The following is an 18,457-nucleotide window of genomic DNA, read 5'->3' as shown; positions in this document are numbered from 1 at the left end:
GCTACAAATAGGGCATGGGATGCCAGTTTTTAGTACAGGAGAGAACACAGCTCTATGTCGTCTTTCACATGCAGCTGCAAGGTGTTGGCGGCGGTCATCCTCAAACTTTGTCACTACTTTTCTCGTAAGGGAACGCCAGTAAGTCCTCTCTGCAGCAGCTAGTTCTAATTGTTGAGGTTGAAGGCCTGTCCCCACTGCAAGTTAGTCTTAAGATTATCCTTATACTTCTTCTTCGGGGGTCCCTGTTTGTGACTACCATGTACCAACTCCCCGTAGAACAGCTGCCTCGGAATCCTTTTTTCGTCCATGCGGAGAACATGGCCAGACCATCGAAGCTGGATCTGGAGGATCTTGGCTTCAATGCTTGTGGAACTAGTTCTATCAAGCACTTCTTGATTAGTAATTTGGTCTTGCCAGCATACTCACATGATTGATTGTAGGGAGCGCATGTGGAACTGCTCCATCTGGTACAGGGTCCATGTTTCACAGCCATACAGGAGAGCGATGTGGACCACGGCATTATATACCTTGAGTTTAGTTCACAGATGAATATCTTTGTGCTGAAGATCTTTAATATGCAATCTCCCAAGTGCCTGACTGGCTTTCTGGATCCTCGCTGTAATCTCTTTGTCAAGGGATCCATCACTTGATATTGTGCTGCTCAGATACTTAAAGCTGTCCACTACCTTCAGTTGTGTACCATCAATAGTGATACATGGCTGTGGAGGAGCACGGTTTGGTTCAGGCTGGAAGAGGACTTCTGTCTTTCCGAGGCTAACTGTGAGATCGAATAGTTTAGATGCTTCAGAGAATCTGTCAATGATGGTCTGCAGGTGGTACTCTTGGGGTACGTCTAAACTACATGGCTCTGTTGACAGAGCCATGTAGATTTGTTGTTTTGGCAAAGTCAAATGAAGCCGCGATTTAAATGAGCGCGGCTTCATTTAAATTTACATGGCTGCCGCGCTGAGCGGACAAACAGCTGATCAGCTGTTTGTCCGCTCAGCGCACCAGTCTGGACGCTCCCCTGCCGACATGAAAGCCCTTTGTCGGCAGCCCCGGTAAACCTCATCCCACGAGGAATACCGGGGCTGCCGACAAAGGGCTTTGAAGTCGGCAGGGGAGCGTCCAGACTAGCGCGCTGAGCGGACAAACAGCTGATTAGCTGTTTGTCGGCTCAGCGGGGCAGCCATGTAAATTTAAATGAAGCCGCGATCATTTAAATCATGGCTTCATTTGCCTTTGCCTATGTGTCTAATCTACATGCCTCTGACGACAGAGGCATGTAGTCTAGACACAGCCTAGGTGTGCCATAAGGGCGCAGTCATCAGCAAACAGCACTTCGGTGATAAGCCTCTCCAGTGTCTTGGTCTTTGCAGTAAGACGTCTCAAATCAAACAGTGAACCATCCAAACGGTATCTGATGTAAATACCAAGATCTAAATCTCTGACAGCGTGCGTGAGGACTTGAGCGAAGAACAGGTTAAAAAGGGTGAGTACGCAGCCCTGCTCCATGTCATTGGAGATGTTGAATTTCTCAGATGACACAACATCCGAGAGTATCTCTCCTGTCATGTCGTCGTGAAACAGCTTGATGAATGAGATGAACTTTGTTGGGCAACCCAACTTCCTGAGGATGATCCACAATGCATCTCTGTTAACCATGTCGAATACCTTCGTCAGATCAATGAAGACAGAGTAGAGGTTCATATTCAAGGCACTTCTCTTGCAGCTGTCTCATTATGAAGATCATATCGACAGTACTGCGATTAGAGCAGAAATCACATTGTGACTCCGATGCGGGCAAAGATTTTCCCAGCAACGGAAAGCAGCTAGATACCTCTGTAGTTCCCGCAATTGGCTCTTGCACCCTTATTCTTGTACAGAGCAACTATCACAGCATCACGGAGGTCAGATGGCATTTCTTCCTCTTCCCAATACTGGTCAAGACATTATGCAAAACCTTCAGTGACTTATCATTAAATGCCTTGTACAATTCTGCGGGAATTCCATCCTTGCCAGATACCTTGCCACAACTCATCTGCCTGATGGCCTTTCTAACTTTGTCAATAAATGGAGGATCTCTCAAGTCTTCAAGGGTTGGCTTCTGAGGAATTTGTTCCAGTGCTGACTGATGATGGACGATTCAGGAGCTGACTGAAATACTCTTTCCATTGGTTATTAATGCCAGCCTTATCCATAATGAATGTGGTTCCATCTGCACACAACAAGGGGGCAAAACCAGACTTGGAAGGACTAAAGAGACTTGATGGAGCTGAAGAACTCCCTTGACTTATTTAAGTCAGCATAGTGTTGCACCTCTTCAGCTTTCTTCTCCCACCACTGATCGTGCATTTTGCGGATTTCTCGCTGAGCCTGGGCCTGGAGAAACTTAAACCTGTCTTTCTTAGAGATGGAGCCTGGTTCATTCTGCCACTCCATAAATGCCTTGATCTTGGCAAGCAAGTCCTCAATAGCACTGTTATTCTCGTCAAACCAGTCTTGATGATTGTGTTTCTTGGGACCCAGCACTGACTTTGCTGTCTCTATCACCATTTCTCTAAACTGGCTCCACTTCTGAATTAGACCTCCAATCAATGGTCTGTTGGCAGTCAACTTTTCATCAAGGCTTGACTGGAACTTGTGCAAATGAGACGGCTGCTGGAGTCTGGCAATGTTAAAGGCTGTTCAAATGAGCTTTGGGTGATGCTGAGCACTGTATATTTTGAAAACAGTGTGGACAAGCCTATGTTCAGTCCAGCACTCTGCTCCTCGCATGGCTCTGGTGATAAAGACATCCCGAATATCACGCTGATGAACAATGACATAATCTATCATGTGCCATTGTTTTGATCTAGGGTGCATCCAGGTAGTCTTGTATTTGTTTACCATCCTTAACACTGTGTTTGTAATGAGGAGGTCATATTCTGCACATTTGCTCAACAACAATAAGCCGTTGCTGTTCATCTTACCAACACCATGTTTGCCCAACGCTCCCTCCCATTGACTGTGGTCACAGACAACACGGGCGTTGAAGTCTCCCAACAAGATCAACTTGTCGTTGGCCGGCACTGAGCACAGAATGGAACTGAGATCAATGTAGAACTGTTCAGTTGTCTCCTCTGTGCTGTTCATGGTGGGAGCATATGCACTGATGACTATTGCATGCCGCTTGTGATTAAGCGGTAGGCATAACTTCATGAGCCTCTCATTAATACCGACAGGCAGGTCCGAAAGTTATTTCATCAGACTAGTCTTAATGGTCAGGCTGACTCCATGAATCCTATCCTCATTCTGTGCTTTCCCTTTCCAGAAGAAGGTATAACCACTAGCTTGCTCAGTGAGAAATCCTTCTTCAGCAAGCCTGGTTTCACTCAAGGCAGCAATATCAATACCATAGCGTGAAAGCTCTTTAGCAACTAAGGCTGTTCTCCGAAGAGGTCTTACTGTGTCCTCATGGTCCACGAGTATACGGACGTTCCATGCTCCCATTATCAACGTCTTTTTTTTTTTTTTTTTTTTTTGCACAACATTACCTGTGCATAAAAAATAATATTATAGTGGGAAAGCCTTTGCACAGAGATGATCCCACCCTCTCGGCCTCAGAAGTCAGAATCCAGTGGCACGAAAATATCGTTACTTCTGGATACTACCTAGGCTGCATTGGATGGCCATGTCACTTTAAATGCTCTGACATGCCCCACACACTCAACAGTGTGCTGCTGCAACGCCTTCTCAGCTGTTGAATCATAAGGATTTCCTCTGCCTGATCTGTCGAAGCAGTCTTCACATGCTGGGGTGAGCAAGTCCCTAACTCACCGAGGGTTTCAGTCCCATCGGTTACCCTCACCTGGTTTAGCCGGCCTGTCAAAGCTGTTGTCCGGGGTGTGGCCATTGCTGCATGCAAAACAACTACGTGGAGCCACAGGTGAAAGCTGGGTGCCGGTAAAAATCGATACTACCATGCAACCCCATACACTCCTTTAGTGCATGAAGCCATTCGTTAATGGCTAGCCAATCTGAGATGCTAAGGAAATAGGTGTTTTCTAAGCCCTGCCCTGTTCATGGAGATAGACCCCTAAATCAGGTTATAGAGGGTGCATATCTCTCTGCATGGGATTCACCATTAGGACCTTTTCTGCTGATGTCAGAGGCATTTCTTTCCTAAGTAATTTCTTGGGGGAATTAATGAGTCACCTGACTCACCACGCAAAAAATATCCAGAGGAGGATATGCCACCCACCTGCTATCTAACCCAGTGTTTGTGGCACTTACCTGAGATGCAGTAGACCCAGGTTCAGTTCCATCCTCAGCTCGTGAGGGTGAAAGAGTTGAACAGGGCAAGGCCGACTCATAAGAAAGTGTTCTAATCAGTCAGGTACAGACTATTGTACCTTTATTGATTCCACCCTTCCCCATTTAGAAAAGAAAGGAGCAGAACAATAAATAATCACGAGACATCCCAGAGATTATCAGCATTAATAAACTCACATTTAAGTCCCAGGCACTAACTATATTGTGCTATGCATTGCCTCATTACTGACTTTGGTCTTTTCTTTAGCTTTTTTATAATGATACCCTGTTGCATTAGTGGGCTATCCTGTTGCAGTCATTAGATGTCTTTGATAACACAGACTGGTTTACAGGTGTGTACCTGGGTTACCGTTATTCAGATCTACAAACTAAATCTAGTGGGAAAAGAAAAAACAAAATCCTATGCAGCCTTTTAATGTACAGGCAGTCCCCGGGTTACATACAAGATAGGGACTGTAGGTTTGTTCTTAAGTTGAATTTGTATGTAAGTCGGAACTGGTACATATTGTAGGGGAAACTCTAGCCAAACATTTCTCCAGAGCTCAGTTTTATTCTCCCACACCTCACTTCCCTCAGTCCTTTATTCTCAAGCTGAGGTGTCTGCTGAGAAAAGCCGCTCTGCGTCTCCCTGGTCTGCTGGGGAGGGGGGCACTAGCTTCACGTCTCCCTAGCCTGCTGGGGGGAAGCAGCTAGTGCGGGGTTGCCTCATCCCATTTGTAAGTAGGGATCCGATGCAAGTCGGATCCATGTAACCCGGGGACTGCCTGTATTTAATTACTTTCGCACAGGTGTCTAATTTGCAATTTTTCAGGAAAGCTGACTAGCCACCCTTTAAGTTCAATTCACAAATGTGAAGTACTTCCTGTATATAAGGAATGGTAAGATCGGATCCTGGACCAGAAAAATTGAGATGAAAATCCCCACTCCATTCAAATCCATGAGAGTTTAGCCATTATCTTCAATGTTTCCAGGATCTTGGTCTTGGTGACTTTTTTTTAAATCCTTCTGTGCTGTGCCTAAGTTAGTTATTAGTTTTGCAAACATTCTTGTGAATAGCATTATTTATATGAATAATGTTGACATCAGTGGCACTACTTATTTGAGTAAAAATGCTTTTATATATACATGTTTGCAGGATCAAGCCCTTGGATTCTAAATTCTTGTAGATAGAGACTTTCTTTTATTTCTTTATAGTGTGCTGTGTAAAGTGATGACGTATTATCATTTGTTCCTTCTAAAAATATGAACTAGTAAGTGGTTTCACTTAATTATTAAATACAGAAAATAGAAAAAATATTTATAAAATATATTTGTATCATAACTTATTTAAAGTCCGACTCTGGTCTGCGATTTTTAAAAACTAATATTGTGTATTCTAGTACATACTTACTCCATTCTGTGTTACCCTAGATTTAAGAACACACATGTTTGGGGATTTGTTTTCTCCTTGGCTGCGTCTAGACTACATTCCTCTGTCGGCAGAGGCATGTAAATGAGACACATAGGCAAAGGCAAATGAAGCCGCGATTTAAATGATTGCGGCTTCATTTAAATTTACATGGCTGCCCCGCTGAGCCGACAAACAGCTGATCAGCTGTTTGTCCGCTCAGCGCGCTAGTCTGGACGCTCCCCTGCCGACTTCAAAGCCCTTTGTCGGCAGCCCCGGTATTCCTCGTGGGATGAGGTTTACCGGGGCTGCCGACAAAGGGCTTTCATGTCGGCAGGGGAGCGTCCAGACTAGCGCGCTGAGCGGACAAACAGCTGATCAGCTGTTTGTCGGCTCAGTGCGGCAGCCATGTAAATTTAAATGAAGCCGCGCTCATTTAAATCGCGGCTTCATTTGACTTTGCCAAAACAACAAATCTACATGTCTCCGTCGACGGAGCCATGTAGTTTAGACGTACCCTTCGTGTATGTTTGTTTATTCGGGAGTTAAGGTTTAACAAACAGTAATAATTATGAAAGGAATGAAGCAGTCTCCGACTGTCCTGGGAACAGACTGCTAAAACACTAGTGGGATTAGATAGACAGCCCTTTGTCTAGAACAGTGTATAAAAGTGTGAAGGTGTAACTGCAAAGATGTTTTCACATTTGTATGGCTAAAAAACCTTTCTTTCTAATGTGACCTGGTTACTATTATTCCTGCATTTGCCTTTGAGTTCAGACTACAAGTAGCATGCACATTAAGCAAGGCATCAAAGAGGTAGCTGTGATTAAGAACATTTTGCTTTGACTTACTTGAAACCCAAAGTCATTTGGTTTGAGATAAATTTCTGGATGGAATTCACAGTGTTTGTTTTTACTGGACAAAAACTCTTGAGTGGTTTGCATCCCCACTACCTAACGGGCTTCCTCTCCTGATATACAGATGCAGCTGAGATTGGCAAAAATGCAAGACATGGAGTTTGCTCAATTAAAAGCATAGGGAAAGTAAAGTTAAAGTATATGAAAGTGATTCCTATAGTGCTTCTTGATTCTAGATTGGACTTCCCTTCATGGTTCCTTAGAACTTGGATATGTTAAACTTCTGCATTGCAAAGTCCATCTTTTCTTAGTCATTTAGGACCCAATCCAGTGTTTTATCTCGAATCAGCAAAAGATTTAAACATTTTCTGCACTGAGGGTTAAAGGGGGGTTGGAGACCAAAAGATGGTCTGCTGGGAATCTCCTATTAAAGTTTTGTAGAGATCTTCCTTCCTTATCCCATCCACTTTTTGGTAAAATCTATATATTGGTATTGTAGTTAGAAATATTGGTACAGTAAGAAATCAGAATCAATGCCATGTATTGATGATAGTTTTTTTTAAAAAAATGTATTATTTGTTTCACTTTTTTAGAGCTTTCCCAAGTTGCAGTAATATGCTAGATACATTGGAAAAAAAAGTGTGTGTCTATTCAACATGCTGGACAAAATATCTAAATGAAATATATGCTTTCTATTGTTCACAGCTGAACTCTCAGGTTTGCTCTTTATAGGAGACGCAATTCTACAGGTATGTAAAACTTTTTAAATTATTTTTTTTCCAGAAAAGTAAACGGCAATCTGCATTTATGATATATAATCTTATCTTTCTTTCTTTCTTTCCCCTTAACAGATTAATGGAATTAATGTAAGAAAATGCAGGCATGAAGAAGTGGTGAGCTTGTATTCATTTTTTTTTAATCATGAGGGGTTTTATTTACTTTGCATTCGGTGCACCATCATTGCCTTGTTCATCATTATTTTTTCTAGACAGATATGACTATACCTCCTAGGTTGTCAAATGATCCTGCCTCTGATACAATTCACTCTCCATAGATTTTCTTTACTGCCCTCAAAGCAGTCCTTTTCGATTACAGTTTGGTTCTTTATTATTCGAGGTTTGAATGAACTTATTCCACGCTTGCTTTGTCTGGCCATCTATATTAAACTTCAGCAGTACTGTTGCTTTCTAGCTTTTCATTTTAGTTTCAAAAGCATTGTCAATCACTCCACATTGGTGGGAAATATTCCAAGAAAGCTTATTCTTCTGTCCTTCCTCCTGTGGATATCAGCTTTCAGAAAAGCTGCCCTTCTACTAAACCAATTTCTTTTGGGGGAAAATAGGACATTAAGGAGAAAAGACAGACATAGTGTGTATTTGAGAGATCTATAGTTTATATCTATAGTAGATATAAAGTTTCCTGAATTCTAGCTTCTAAGCTATTGGCCAGTCCCCTTTGACCTCCAGTTTCACATAAAATGTAAGGAGTTTGACTTCTCTAAATCCTTTCAGAATGTGGAACTCTGTAGAGGAGAAATAAATATCCATGAATGAGGAAAAGATGAAAAAGGGCATCCCTAAATTCCATTTATTAGAGCGAGGGAATTTATAGACAACATTTTACAATGTTGCTGTAATAACAATATGTACAGAAGCTTAGTTTCTATCACAAATATCATGAAGCGTAGGTGCTGGTACTGGAAGTACTGGGGATGTGGTATTCCATCACATGCAGGGTTTACAGCTTGGTTCAGTAGATTTCAGCACTCCTGCAAAGAAGATCTATACTCATTTAACAGCCTGTTATATATGAAAGCTATTGCTTTTTCTAATATGGTAGACTGCTGAAGGTTTGCCATACATATAGAAACAGCATGCTAAATGACAAACTGAGATGAAGTTGCAATGAAACATTAGTGCAGTGAGAAAGATTAAACCATTCTACTAATAGTACTTCTCAGAGTGCAGATTTTCTTTGGATTTGGGATGGAAAATATTTACCATTCTTCACTATGCTGCTTCCTCTAAGAAAGGCTTTATCATAATGGCTTTTGTGTACATAGGCCCTGATTCACTGTATTTGCAGGTTTTGGCCTTCCAACAGCTATCAGACTTGCATCTTTTCATATGCTTTACTGTAGGTATGATTTAAATTACTGTGAAAAATCCCTCAATGGAATTTTAATGAAGTACTGGAATTTTTAGGAATGGAAATTAAGGGACTAGTAAAGGTGAACAGTCACATGTCTACACACAGAAACATTCAAAACTGTGATGCTACATTTTTGTTCTGAGACTGTGACAGAGGCAGAGCTGTACTTTAAGAAACAATTGATGGTGTGTAGCCAAGACATAAAATGAAACTTAAACTGTGTTGGCTCCTTTTATCCTCACTGCCCTACCCCAGATTGATTTTTTTAAGTAAACCTATATGTTTGGCCTTCACAGTATTTCCTTCCTGGAACACGTGGAACACTGGTGTGTCTGTTTTCAAACTTTTTATTGCTTTGATAGCAAATACAAGTGATAGTACTGTGAACTAGACTTCCATTCAAATAATCATAATCATAGCAATAAACAGTAAGTAAACCTAGCACCAGGACCATAAAATAAGTTTAAATACATTTAAAAAAAGAAGATACCCAGACTCTGTGCCCATTGACGCCCTAAAAAGTCCATGATAGCTGTTGGTAGGTGCATAGCTTTCTAGAGTTTATCAAATGACTCGAATAAGGTGGTCTCTGTGGCTTCAGTGTTCTGAAATAGTAATATGGTAGAAACCCAATGTAACCACTAGCTGGAGTTAGCTTTGGAGAGAGCTTCTTTAGTGTTCTAAGTCTGCTTTTATTATTACTGTATTGGCATGCATTGCATGTTATGTGGTGTATTTAGGAACACCTCTGAGCTGCACTACCGAAAGATGCAGTTTGGAGGCATTCCTCTTCTACAACAGGGAAGCAGATGCTACAGCTCTTTGCATGAGGCAACATGTTTTCTGATTCTTTCCTACCAGCTTTTCTGGCTGGAGAATAGAGAGAGTGGAGCCATTGCTCTATCCACTTGCTCATAAAGAAAAGTAGTAATGGAACCTTAACCACTGTTGTGCTCCCTCAAGTCAAGTCACAGCTAAAGAGCTTATCTGAGTAGGTCTTCTATGCACAAGTTTGGTGGAGCTGAGGCCTTACTACTCTCTAAGGCCCTGGCCACATGCTAACTGTATGACAGTATGCCAGTCTTGATCTGTATGTCTTAGTATCATGTAAAATATTTAAAAAAAAATAAACCAATATGATTATTACTCTGTGCTGCTTCCAAGTGAAGCCAAATTTGAAAGATTCAAGTATATGTACATGACAGTAAACAACCTTCTATATGTTTTATTAATGTTATTTCTCCTTCCTTCTATTTATCCATGAAAAGTTTCTGGGCTCCCAAATCTTTTGGCAGGACACGGGTCTTGTCTATATATTTCAGCAAACAATAAGCCTGTGACATAATTAGTGCAGCACAGGGCAACAGGGGATGGATCACTTGGTAATTATCTGATCTGTTCACTCTCTATGAAGCACCTGGCATTGGTCATTCTTGCAAGACTGGCTGTTGGGTTAGGTGTTCCTGTGGCCTGACCTGGATGGTCGTTCTTATGTTGTATTATATCATTGAGAAATTGTCCCTGGAATGTCACTGTGCTTTACTGTCAACTGTGCTAGGCAAATTAAGAATGATTTTACATCAACTTTCTTATGGAGCAATTTAACTGAGTGAGTGCTCTCTTGCTTAGGTACATATCTACCCATACTTTCTTAATACATTTAGTTTCACAGTCGTGGAGATGGGGTGTGTTCTGTTGAGCAACACAAATGGTACAGTATGAAGTGGTACAAAGTTCAGACTGCCCCACCAATGTGTCATAGGATCAAGGAAGGCAATAGAGAGGGCTGTTCAGTGGTTAGACCACCAGCCTATTACTTGTTAGAGCTTGGTTCAATTCCCTGCTTTGCCACACATTTCCTGTATGACCTTGAGCAAATCACACTGGTGTAGATTTTGGAAGGAATGTATATATTAGAACTTGGTCTTACAAAGTCTAAGTGGGGAAAAAAAACCCTCTATTAAAATAAGACTTAGACTCTTACATTAATTAGGCATTGCAATGGAGAGCACTGGAATGCCTAAATACATTTTAAAAATCTGGGCCTAAGTTTGTGTGTACCTTTAGCTTCCCATCTGTTAAATGAAGATAACTTTTTTACCTCAGTCAGGTGCTGTGAGGGGATCACAGGGATGGCCTTACCATGAAGCGAACTGAGGTGGCTACCACAGGTGCCAGACTGTGGCGTGGGAGAGGAGGAGGGGGTTGCCACTAGGACCCAGACAATTGAGACCTTTTAAAGTTTTGGCCCAAGCAAGGGGGCATGGGGGCGTCATTTGAGCTCCCTGCCTCAGGTGCCAAAATGTTGTGGGCCAGCCCTGGGGGATCAAGTGAGATGGTAATGGATATTGATACCTAAGATAGGTATAAAGGATGGTTTAGCCTTAATACATTTTACACTAAAAAATCATCCCTTTGTGGTTGTTAAGTATGAATGACTTAAGCCAAAAATCTTTTAGTTTAAGTGGTCCATAGAATCTTTGGCATGTCATCTGAACTGTGATGAGTGTTCTCCTGCTCCCATTGCTGCATATCAACAAACAAGGAGATTTATGGGAAGGAAATCTCTAAGCAATACTCCTCTCAGAGATCCGTCACATCATCTCTTTAGTTTGTGTCCTCACCTGCAGTAACAATCGGTGCATTGCTTAGGAGTTTTCTAAGATCTATGGTATGATCTTTCTATTCTCCAACATCACATTACTCCCTTTCCCACCCGCTGCTGTACAAATTTGTCAAGTCTGGACCCTTTCAGGGCTGAAATTAGGGGTTATCAACTTTGACAATTATGGAGGGTGCTCAGAACAAGCATCCACTGTGAAACCTCTCTGCCTCAGCAAGAGAAAATATTGTTCCTTCCCACACCAGTAAGTTCAGCTCACCAGAAAATTCCTCACCATCCTGCCAATCTAAATTTTGCCTTGCAAATAACACTTAGTGAAACCCCAGTTCCACGCTCCTTGTAGTAGTTCAGTCCCTCTTAATGGACACTCAGAAATGATTATGTCCACTTTCTCCAAAGAACAGTACTCAGACACTAATTAGCCTGTTAACCCAGGAGAGGATCTATTATTTACCTTAATATACAGCACTGAGACTGTTTATAGTAAAACTAAGCATGATTTTTAGAATACAGATCAGAGATTTAAGTGATACTAAGCAGAGATAATAGAAACAGAAATGGTGCCGAATCAAAACTAAATAAAACATGCTTTCTTGTGTTACAAACATTACAATGCTTGTATCAGGTCATTTTTCATCTACAGTCACTTCTTTGCATTCTCAATCCATATATTTGAGGGATCCATTTGTCACAGATTCCAAGACTGTGGGCCCATGTGATGGGGTGGATTAAGCTCTGACGCCCCCTACAGGATCCCCGGGTTCTTGCCACACCCCATCTCAGCGAGAGAAGCAGAAAAAAGGTCCTCCAGGCAGGATAGAGGGGCTGTTTCTGTGGCAGCCAATCAGGACCCAGTAACCCAGTATAAATGAATATTCTGGGCTAGGGTCTGGCAGTTCTGTACAGGAGCTTCACCCAGGCAGGTCTATACACTGACTGAAGTTCAGTATGAGCTGAACTTAGATATGGGTAAGGACCAGGTCCAGTGTCTAAAGAGTGGCCACAAGCCTACTACAAGAACCAATAGCAATGTGGACAAGGCTAATCAGATCCTAGCCTCAGAACATTGAAAATGACAAAGCAGAGACCTTACGTGGCACCCCTTTGCCACAGAGGGGTGCTCACAAGCAGGTGGACACCGTTACAGCCCCATTGACCCTTAAGTGAAGGATATTGAAGAGGTTTTCTTCCTCCTTTATTATAGTCCAGGGAACCTTTGAAATGTATGTTTAAATTGTGTCCCTAGATATTTTTTTCTTCTCTGTTGCTTATGCACCAAGAAGATGCCATTCTGTCTTCCTCATTCTCATCTCTGTTAGCTTTCTCCGTGGACTAGGAGGTTGTCTACACTTAGCTTCAGAAGCATGGTTATTGTCCTTTGTGCCAATGTAGCATTTCAGTGTAAACATTACGTCTGTGTCTACATTGGTGCGATCTTGCGCAAAAGAGGCCACTTTTGCCCAAAAACTTGCTGCCTGTCTACACTGTCCGTGAGTTCTTGCGCAAGAACACTGACATTCTAATGTATTAAATCAGTGCATCTTGCGCAAAAACTCTGATGCTCCCGCTCAGGAATAAGCCCTCTTGCGCAACTGTTCTTGCGCAAGAGGCCAGTGTAGACAGACAACATGAATTACTTGCGCAAGAAAGCCCTATGGTTAAAATGGCCATCAGAGCTTTCTTGCGCAAGAGAGCATCTACAATGGCATGGATGCTGTTGCCCAAAAGCACGTCTCTTGCACAAAAGCACATGACAGTGTAGACGCTCTCTTCTGGAAGAGTTTTTGCATAAGAACTCTTCCACAAAAGAGTTTTTGCACAAGATCATGCCAGTGTAGACATAGCCTACCTGTGTTGACAGGAGGAATTTTCCCCATCTGCGTAATTAAACCAGCTCATTGAGAGATGGCAACTAGGTTGACAAAATAATTCTTCCATTGACTGTCTACATGAGGACTTAGGTTGGCTTAATTACACTGCTCAGGACTATGTATTTTTTTTCCAAACCCCTGATTGATGTAGGTTAAATTGACCTAATTTTCTAATATAGATCAGACCTCAGTTGCAAATGAATATCCATTGTCTCTAACATCACTCTGCTTAGTTTATAATGGAGACACAGGCAAACAGGCAGAAAAACCAAACTTGTGTATCAAATGCCTCCGCCATGCATAGGAACATATTACCAGCATTCATACATAACTCTTCATACACAACCTAAACATACATCACAAAGCGATATTGATGATCGATCGTGCAAGAAATATATTACAAGACAACTGTTTGGGTAAATATTCTGACAACAGTGTGTTGGGTGTGCCCTTTGCAGCATACATAAAAAGGTTGGTAAGACTATAGGTGCCTAACTTTTAGAGGTAGCTCTTGGCTGAATGGCTCCATCCTCCAACACCCTATCACCTAGAACACTGCTGGTGCATATGCTGGTCCTTTAAAGGGCCCTACACCATATCACTTTGGCAACTGCAGCCAAGTTTGGGAGCCACTAGTGAAGCTGCAAATGGTTTTCTCTTAAGAGTACTATAAATGTAGCATTGGCCACAAGAGCTTTTAAAATCCACCCCAGCATGTCTCTAAGTCACTCACCCAATCCACAAGCCAGGACAGATTTCAGAAGTAGGGGCTCTGTCTTGCACTCCTGTTCTGGAACCATCAGTTAATAATGACATGTGGTCCCCAGAGGGCTAATTCTATCTATGCCCTGTGTCTTGCAGACAGTTCTTTGAGGATCTATTATTTACCTTAATACACAGCAGTGAGACAGTTTATATTAAAATTAAGCATGCAGATGTTTATTAATAAAGATCAGAGATTTAAGTGATACTAAGCAGATATAATAGAAACAGAACAGAAATGGTGATGAATAAAAACTAAGTAAAACTCGCTTTCTTTTGTCTCAAATTTAGCAGGTTGGCATTACAGTATTAACGGAGCCTGTTCCATGTGGCAGGAGAAATCTAGATGGGACAATATTGGTCACTAAAATCAACTGCAAGGCTCCTCTTGACTTTGGTAACAAGATTAGACCCTTAATTCTTTCCATCTATGTTGGCCATACAAATAAAGGGTTCTAATTAGTGCCAGTAATGATGGTGGTTTCTGTGATATGACTATGCTGCAAATGGATTATTAAGACAATCAATTTATTTCTATAAATAGCCATTATTCTGTTTGCTAAGAAAACCATTTCTGTTCTTTTATATTTTTAACATACATTTGTGTTGCCATTGTGCCAATGAGCCCCAATCATAGATCAGGGCCCTGTTGTACTAGGCACCGCACAAACACAGAATAAAAAGATGGTTCCTGCCCAAATGAGCTTGCTTTATGCTAGATTATGTGTGTTCTGCTTTGACTTTCGAAGAGTCAAATCCTGTTTGATGCTGAGCATCTGGCAATGCTCATAGAATTTCCAGGTGCTTATCTCTTCTATGGATTTGGCTATAATTTCGGAGGGTTTTTTCCTAGGTGAGATGAATGGCTCATTGTTCCTCCTCACATTCTTTAGTACAGCTGGAACTTGTTTATATTGAAATACAACAAACGTCCTTCAAAGTCTTATCTAGAGATAAGTTTTGTTCGTTTTGTTTCAGACGCTATTTTTCATTTTCCCACCTTGAATTTTGAGTTTTACAGAATCTAAAATATATTGGAACTGTAAGTTATTAGTAAATGCTAAGGGTTTGTCTACCCTGCAAGGTAATGCATGGCAAGCCAGGGTGTAAATATACGCCATATCAGTTTGCCATGCATGAACTTGCCATGTGGACACTGCTACAAAGTGAATGTTCTGAGCTGCTTATAACAGTGATCATACAGGCAGTTAGTGTGCAGCATGCTGGTGTACTGTAGAGTCATTATCCAATTGTCTAAATGATTTATTAATATTCAGTTATCAACCTGAATCCCAAAATGATCTAACTATACCATAATTTCAATTTTATATCTGACATTTTGAGTCGAATCTAAACTCAATTTGGTAGTCCACATAGTACAGTACGATAAGAATGGCATTTATGCTGAAGTGCTGGTGGGGGGGAGCGGGGAGGGAATTGCTTCATATCCTGAGTTGACCCCAAACAAGAAAGATTTTACCTGATCATTAAAGTGATTATCATTTATGCTAGATTTTATTGGAACCATATACATAAAAGAGAATGTGCAGATGCTAAATTAACCCAATGTGCTTAAGGATAAGTGACAGCTGCATAAAACTATTGTGTTTAGGATGTTGTTTTCTGTGTTTTCTGAAGCTTGTTATTGTGAGATTAAATTTCTGCTTAATAGACCAAAAAGGCAGAAAAACAATATTAAAATACACCATAGTTGAAAGAATGTTGTCCTTTTGTTCTATAATGTCTTGGGAAGGAAAAGTTTGATTCCTACTCAGAATAAAGAATTCTGAGTCACTGCTGGGGGAAGGTGGTTATGTGCTCCAATTATTACTAAAGTTTCATGTGGTATTTTAGTGTCTAGGCACTACAGCAATGATTGCTAGAGACATTTCAATGACACATTATTATATGTGTGGTCAATATTTTTGAAAAAGAAATAGTTAGCATCCACTTGCCAAAAAAACAAATAATCCACGTGAATGCACCTATAATTATGCATGAAAACCTGTACATGTGGTTATTTTTCATGCACAATTACCCATTTCACACTGTTCTGCAGTCATGTGAAAAGGGTGTGCATTTTAATTATTTATTTATACACTCAGCCCTCATCCTCTTTTTTATGAACTCTGTTAAAAATGAACTTGGAAAATCCTACTGCACTAAGGTGACCAGTATGCCAGGACAAATCTTCTTAGACATTTTCCCCTTTCCCTCCTCACCATTGCCAGTCCTGAGGATTTGTGAAAGTGTTTGCTATTATCCTTTCTCTTTGTTCAGTGCTAGCATACATAGGACATACAGGATCCATGATGTGCATCTTGAACCTGATATGTAATGTGTATGATAATTAAAATATGCAGTGTTAAATTTTTTATAAATTGTCACTCATTACATATCACTGCTCCCCAAGACATCTCCATGCTTTGAATCAAAGGAGAACGTAATGTAGGAAGTTAAGGTAAGGACCAAGGATCCAAACGTCCTGACTGCCACTTGACCTTCTCACTGTGTTTCTTTGTACTACTCATTCTCTCAAACTCTCTTTGTCTGTTTTCCACATGAAAAAGGGAGAAATGTTTCTTATGTCACGGGGGTGTTATGATACATAATTGAATCTGTGGAATAAAAGTGCCAACTATTATTATTGTAGGGAGGGATGTGGAATGTGGTTGGATAATTCAGTATGTTTGTACAACTAATGCAAATCTATACAAGACCCTGTTCAGACACACTAGTTTCCGCAGTCATTTTGTCAAGTACTGTAACAATTAAAAAGAGAGTCCCACATATCATTGTAGGTGTTTTGACTAAATAGCCTGTATTGGTTCCAAGTTTGCAAGGCAATTGTTGTCTGTTGGTAGAATCAATCTTATTTTTTATGTTGTTGATTACAAAGTAGCAAATACAGTTTTTTAAATGAAGTGTATGGGTGGAAAGTTCTTATTTGATTTGTTGTTTTTAAAAGAGTTAGTTTGTGCTGTTTAACCAAAAAAATAATTCTTCATCACAGTCGTTAGTTGGAGAATAATTGACGTGAAGTGTTTAAATCACGGGACTGAGAGTCAAGAGATCTGGATGTGACTCCCAGCTTTGACTTGTTAAGTGTTTAGCCTTGGGCATATTGTATTTCCTTTCTGTCTTTGTTTCATTGTCCACAAAGTGGTGATAATACCAATCTCATGGGATTGGTTGTGAGACTTCAGTCACTACTGTTTGTAAAGTGTTTTAAGCATATCTAAGGGAAAGGTCCCTGAGAATCTATTATTATTATTTATTATTTATTTAATAATATGTTATTTATATGACCATGATAATGCAACTTTTCAAGTTCAGAGTAACAGTCTTTCACTATTATGGTGTTGAGCTCTATGCCATATTGCACATTTTACATTATGTAACTATATATTACTCTTTTCCTTGATTTGATAAAACTAGACATGAATTCTAAGATCTCTTGTATAATAGTTTTCTATAATCAGAGCATTAATAAACCACACATTTCTCATTGAAAATAAGAGTTTCTCAGTCACCAAAAGATATAGTCAAATAACTCATCCCTACCTCTCAACTCCTCTTTTTTTCTATGCTGTCACCACTGCAATTTAACAGCACTACTAATATATTTACAGTGTAATTAGTGCATGTTGTTTGAAATTAATTATAATCTGTTAAATGTTTCAGTAATTATCTGAAATAAGTGTACATACACTGGCAGAGATTCAAACAGACTTGTAAATAATTTGCCATGTTATTCTGTGTTGCATAAATAGTATTTAGACAATCATTCACACTGGGATCATTCATTCTATAGTCTTGTGTGGGCACCTTTGACTCTTTTTTTTTTTAATTTCAAATCTATCTGTGGTGTGTAAATTGTAATTTTAATCCATTTTGTGCCAATCTCAAGTAAAGTCTAATATTCATCCATTGGCCTCATTAATGTATTTTAATGCTACAGAATCAATCAGCATTACATATTTTCATAATGTATATCTCTTTTATTCCTCTGCCTCAGGATATGTGTAGTTAGATAAGAGTTGTGTTACTGAGATTCCATCTATTTCCACTAGTTGGCAGTCCAGTTAACAACCTCTAATATAAGAAACATTTTCACTGTGAATTGGATTGAGTGAAAGAGGAGCAATGAGACATTCATTACTAATAAGTATCTTTAAGGATGAAAATGATTGTTTGCAAGTGCTCAGGAAAGTGAGGCTCAGAGTGCAGTAGCTAGAGTGAAGCCTGAGGTGATAGGTAACATACTATATTATTAAAAAAGTTTTGTCATTACACTCCTTCCCCATTTTGATGCACAATTTTATTACTGTTCAAATCCTGAGCTTCTCTTGAACTGACTGATCACTGGTTGGGTAGTGTGGTAGCGCAAACCAGCGGTTTTCTCACACTGCATCACACCTTGTGTGGACAAGCTGTTAACTGGCTGGGAGATGCCACCAGCTCTGCTGGTATGGGCGATTGCAGCTCCCGA

At 40.4% G+C, this 18,457-nt stretch overlaps 1 protein-coding gene across 4 annotated transcripts in view; it reads left to right on the top strand.

The window, feature by feature from the left end:
* SNTG1 (syntrophin gamma 1) overlaps positions 1-18,457 on the top strand; it is a 532,572-nt gene that overhangs the window by 294,899 nt on the left and 219,216 nt on the right. For 3 of the 4 annotated variants that reach the window (XM_006112171.5, XM_014577356.4, XM_075920716.2), the window contains 2 exons: positions 7,264-7,307; positions 7,410-7,451. In XM_006112171.5, coding sequence (XP_006112233.3) covers positions 7,264-7,307; positions 7,410-7,451 — 86 coding nt within the window. Of the gene's footprint in view, positions 1-7,262; positions 7,308-7,409; positions 7,452-18,457 lie in introns of those variants that run through there. The other variant, XM_089776261.1, reaches the window with a different exon arrangement.

The sequence above is a fragment of the Pelodiscus sinensis genome, chromosome 2 (genome assembly GCF_052426305.1).
Source record: "Pelodiscus sinensis isolate ZL-2025 chromosome 2, ASM5242630v1, whole genome shotgun sequence".
Lineage (NCBI taxonomy): Eukaryota > Metazoa > Chordata > Testudines > Trionychidae > Pelodiscus > Pelodiscus sinensis.
The sequence above is the reverse complement of the archived record's forward strand: the minus strand, read 5'-3'. Positions and strand labels throughout refer to the sequence as shown.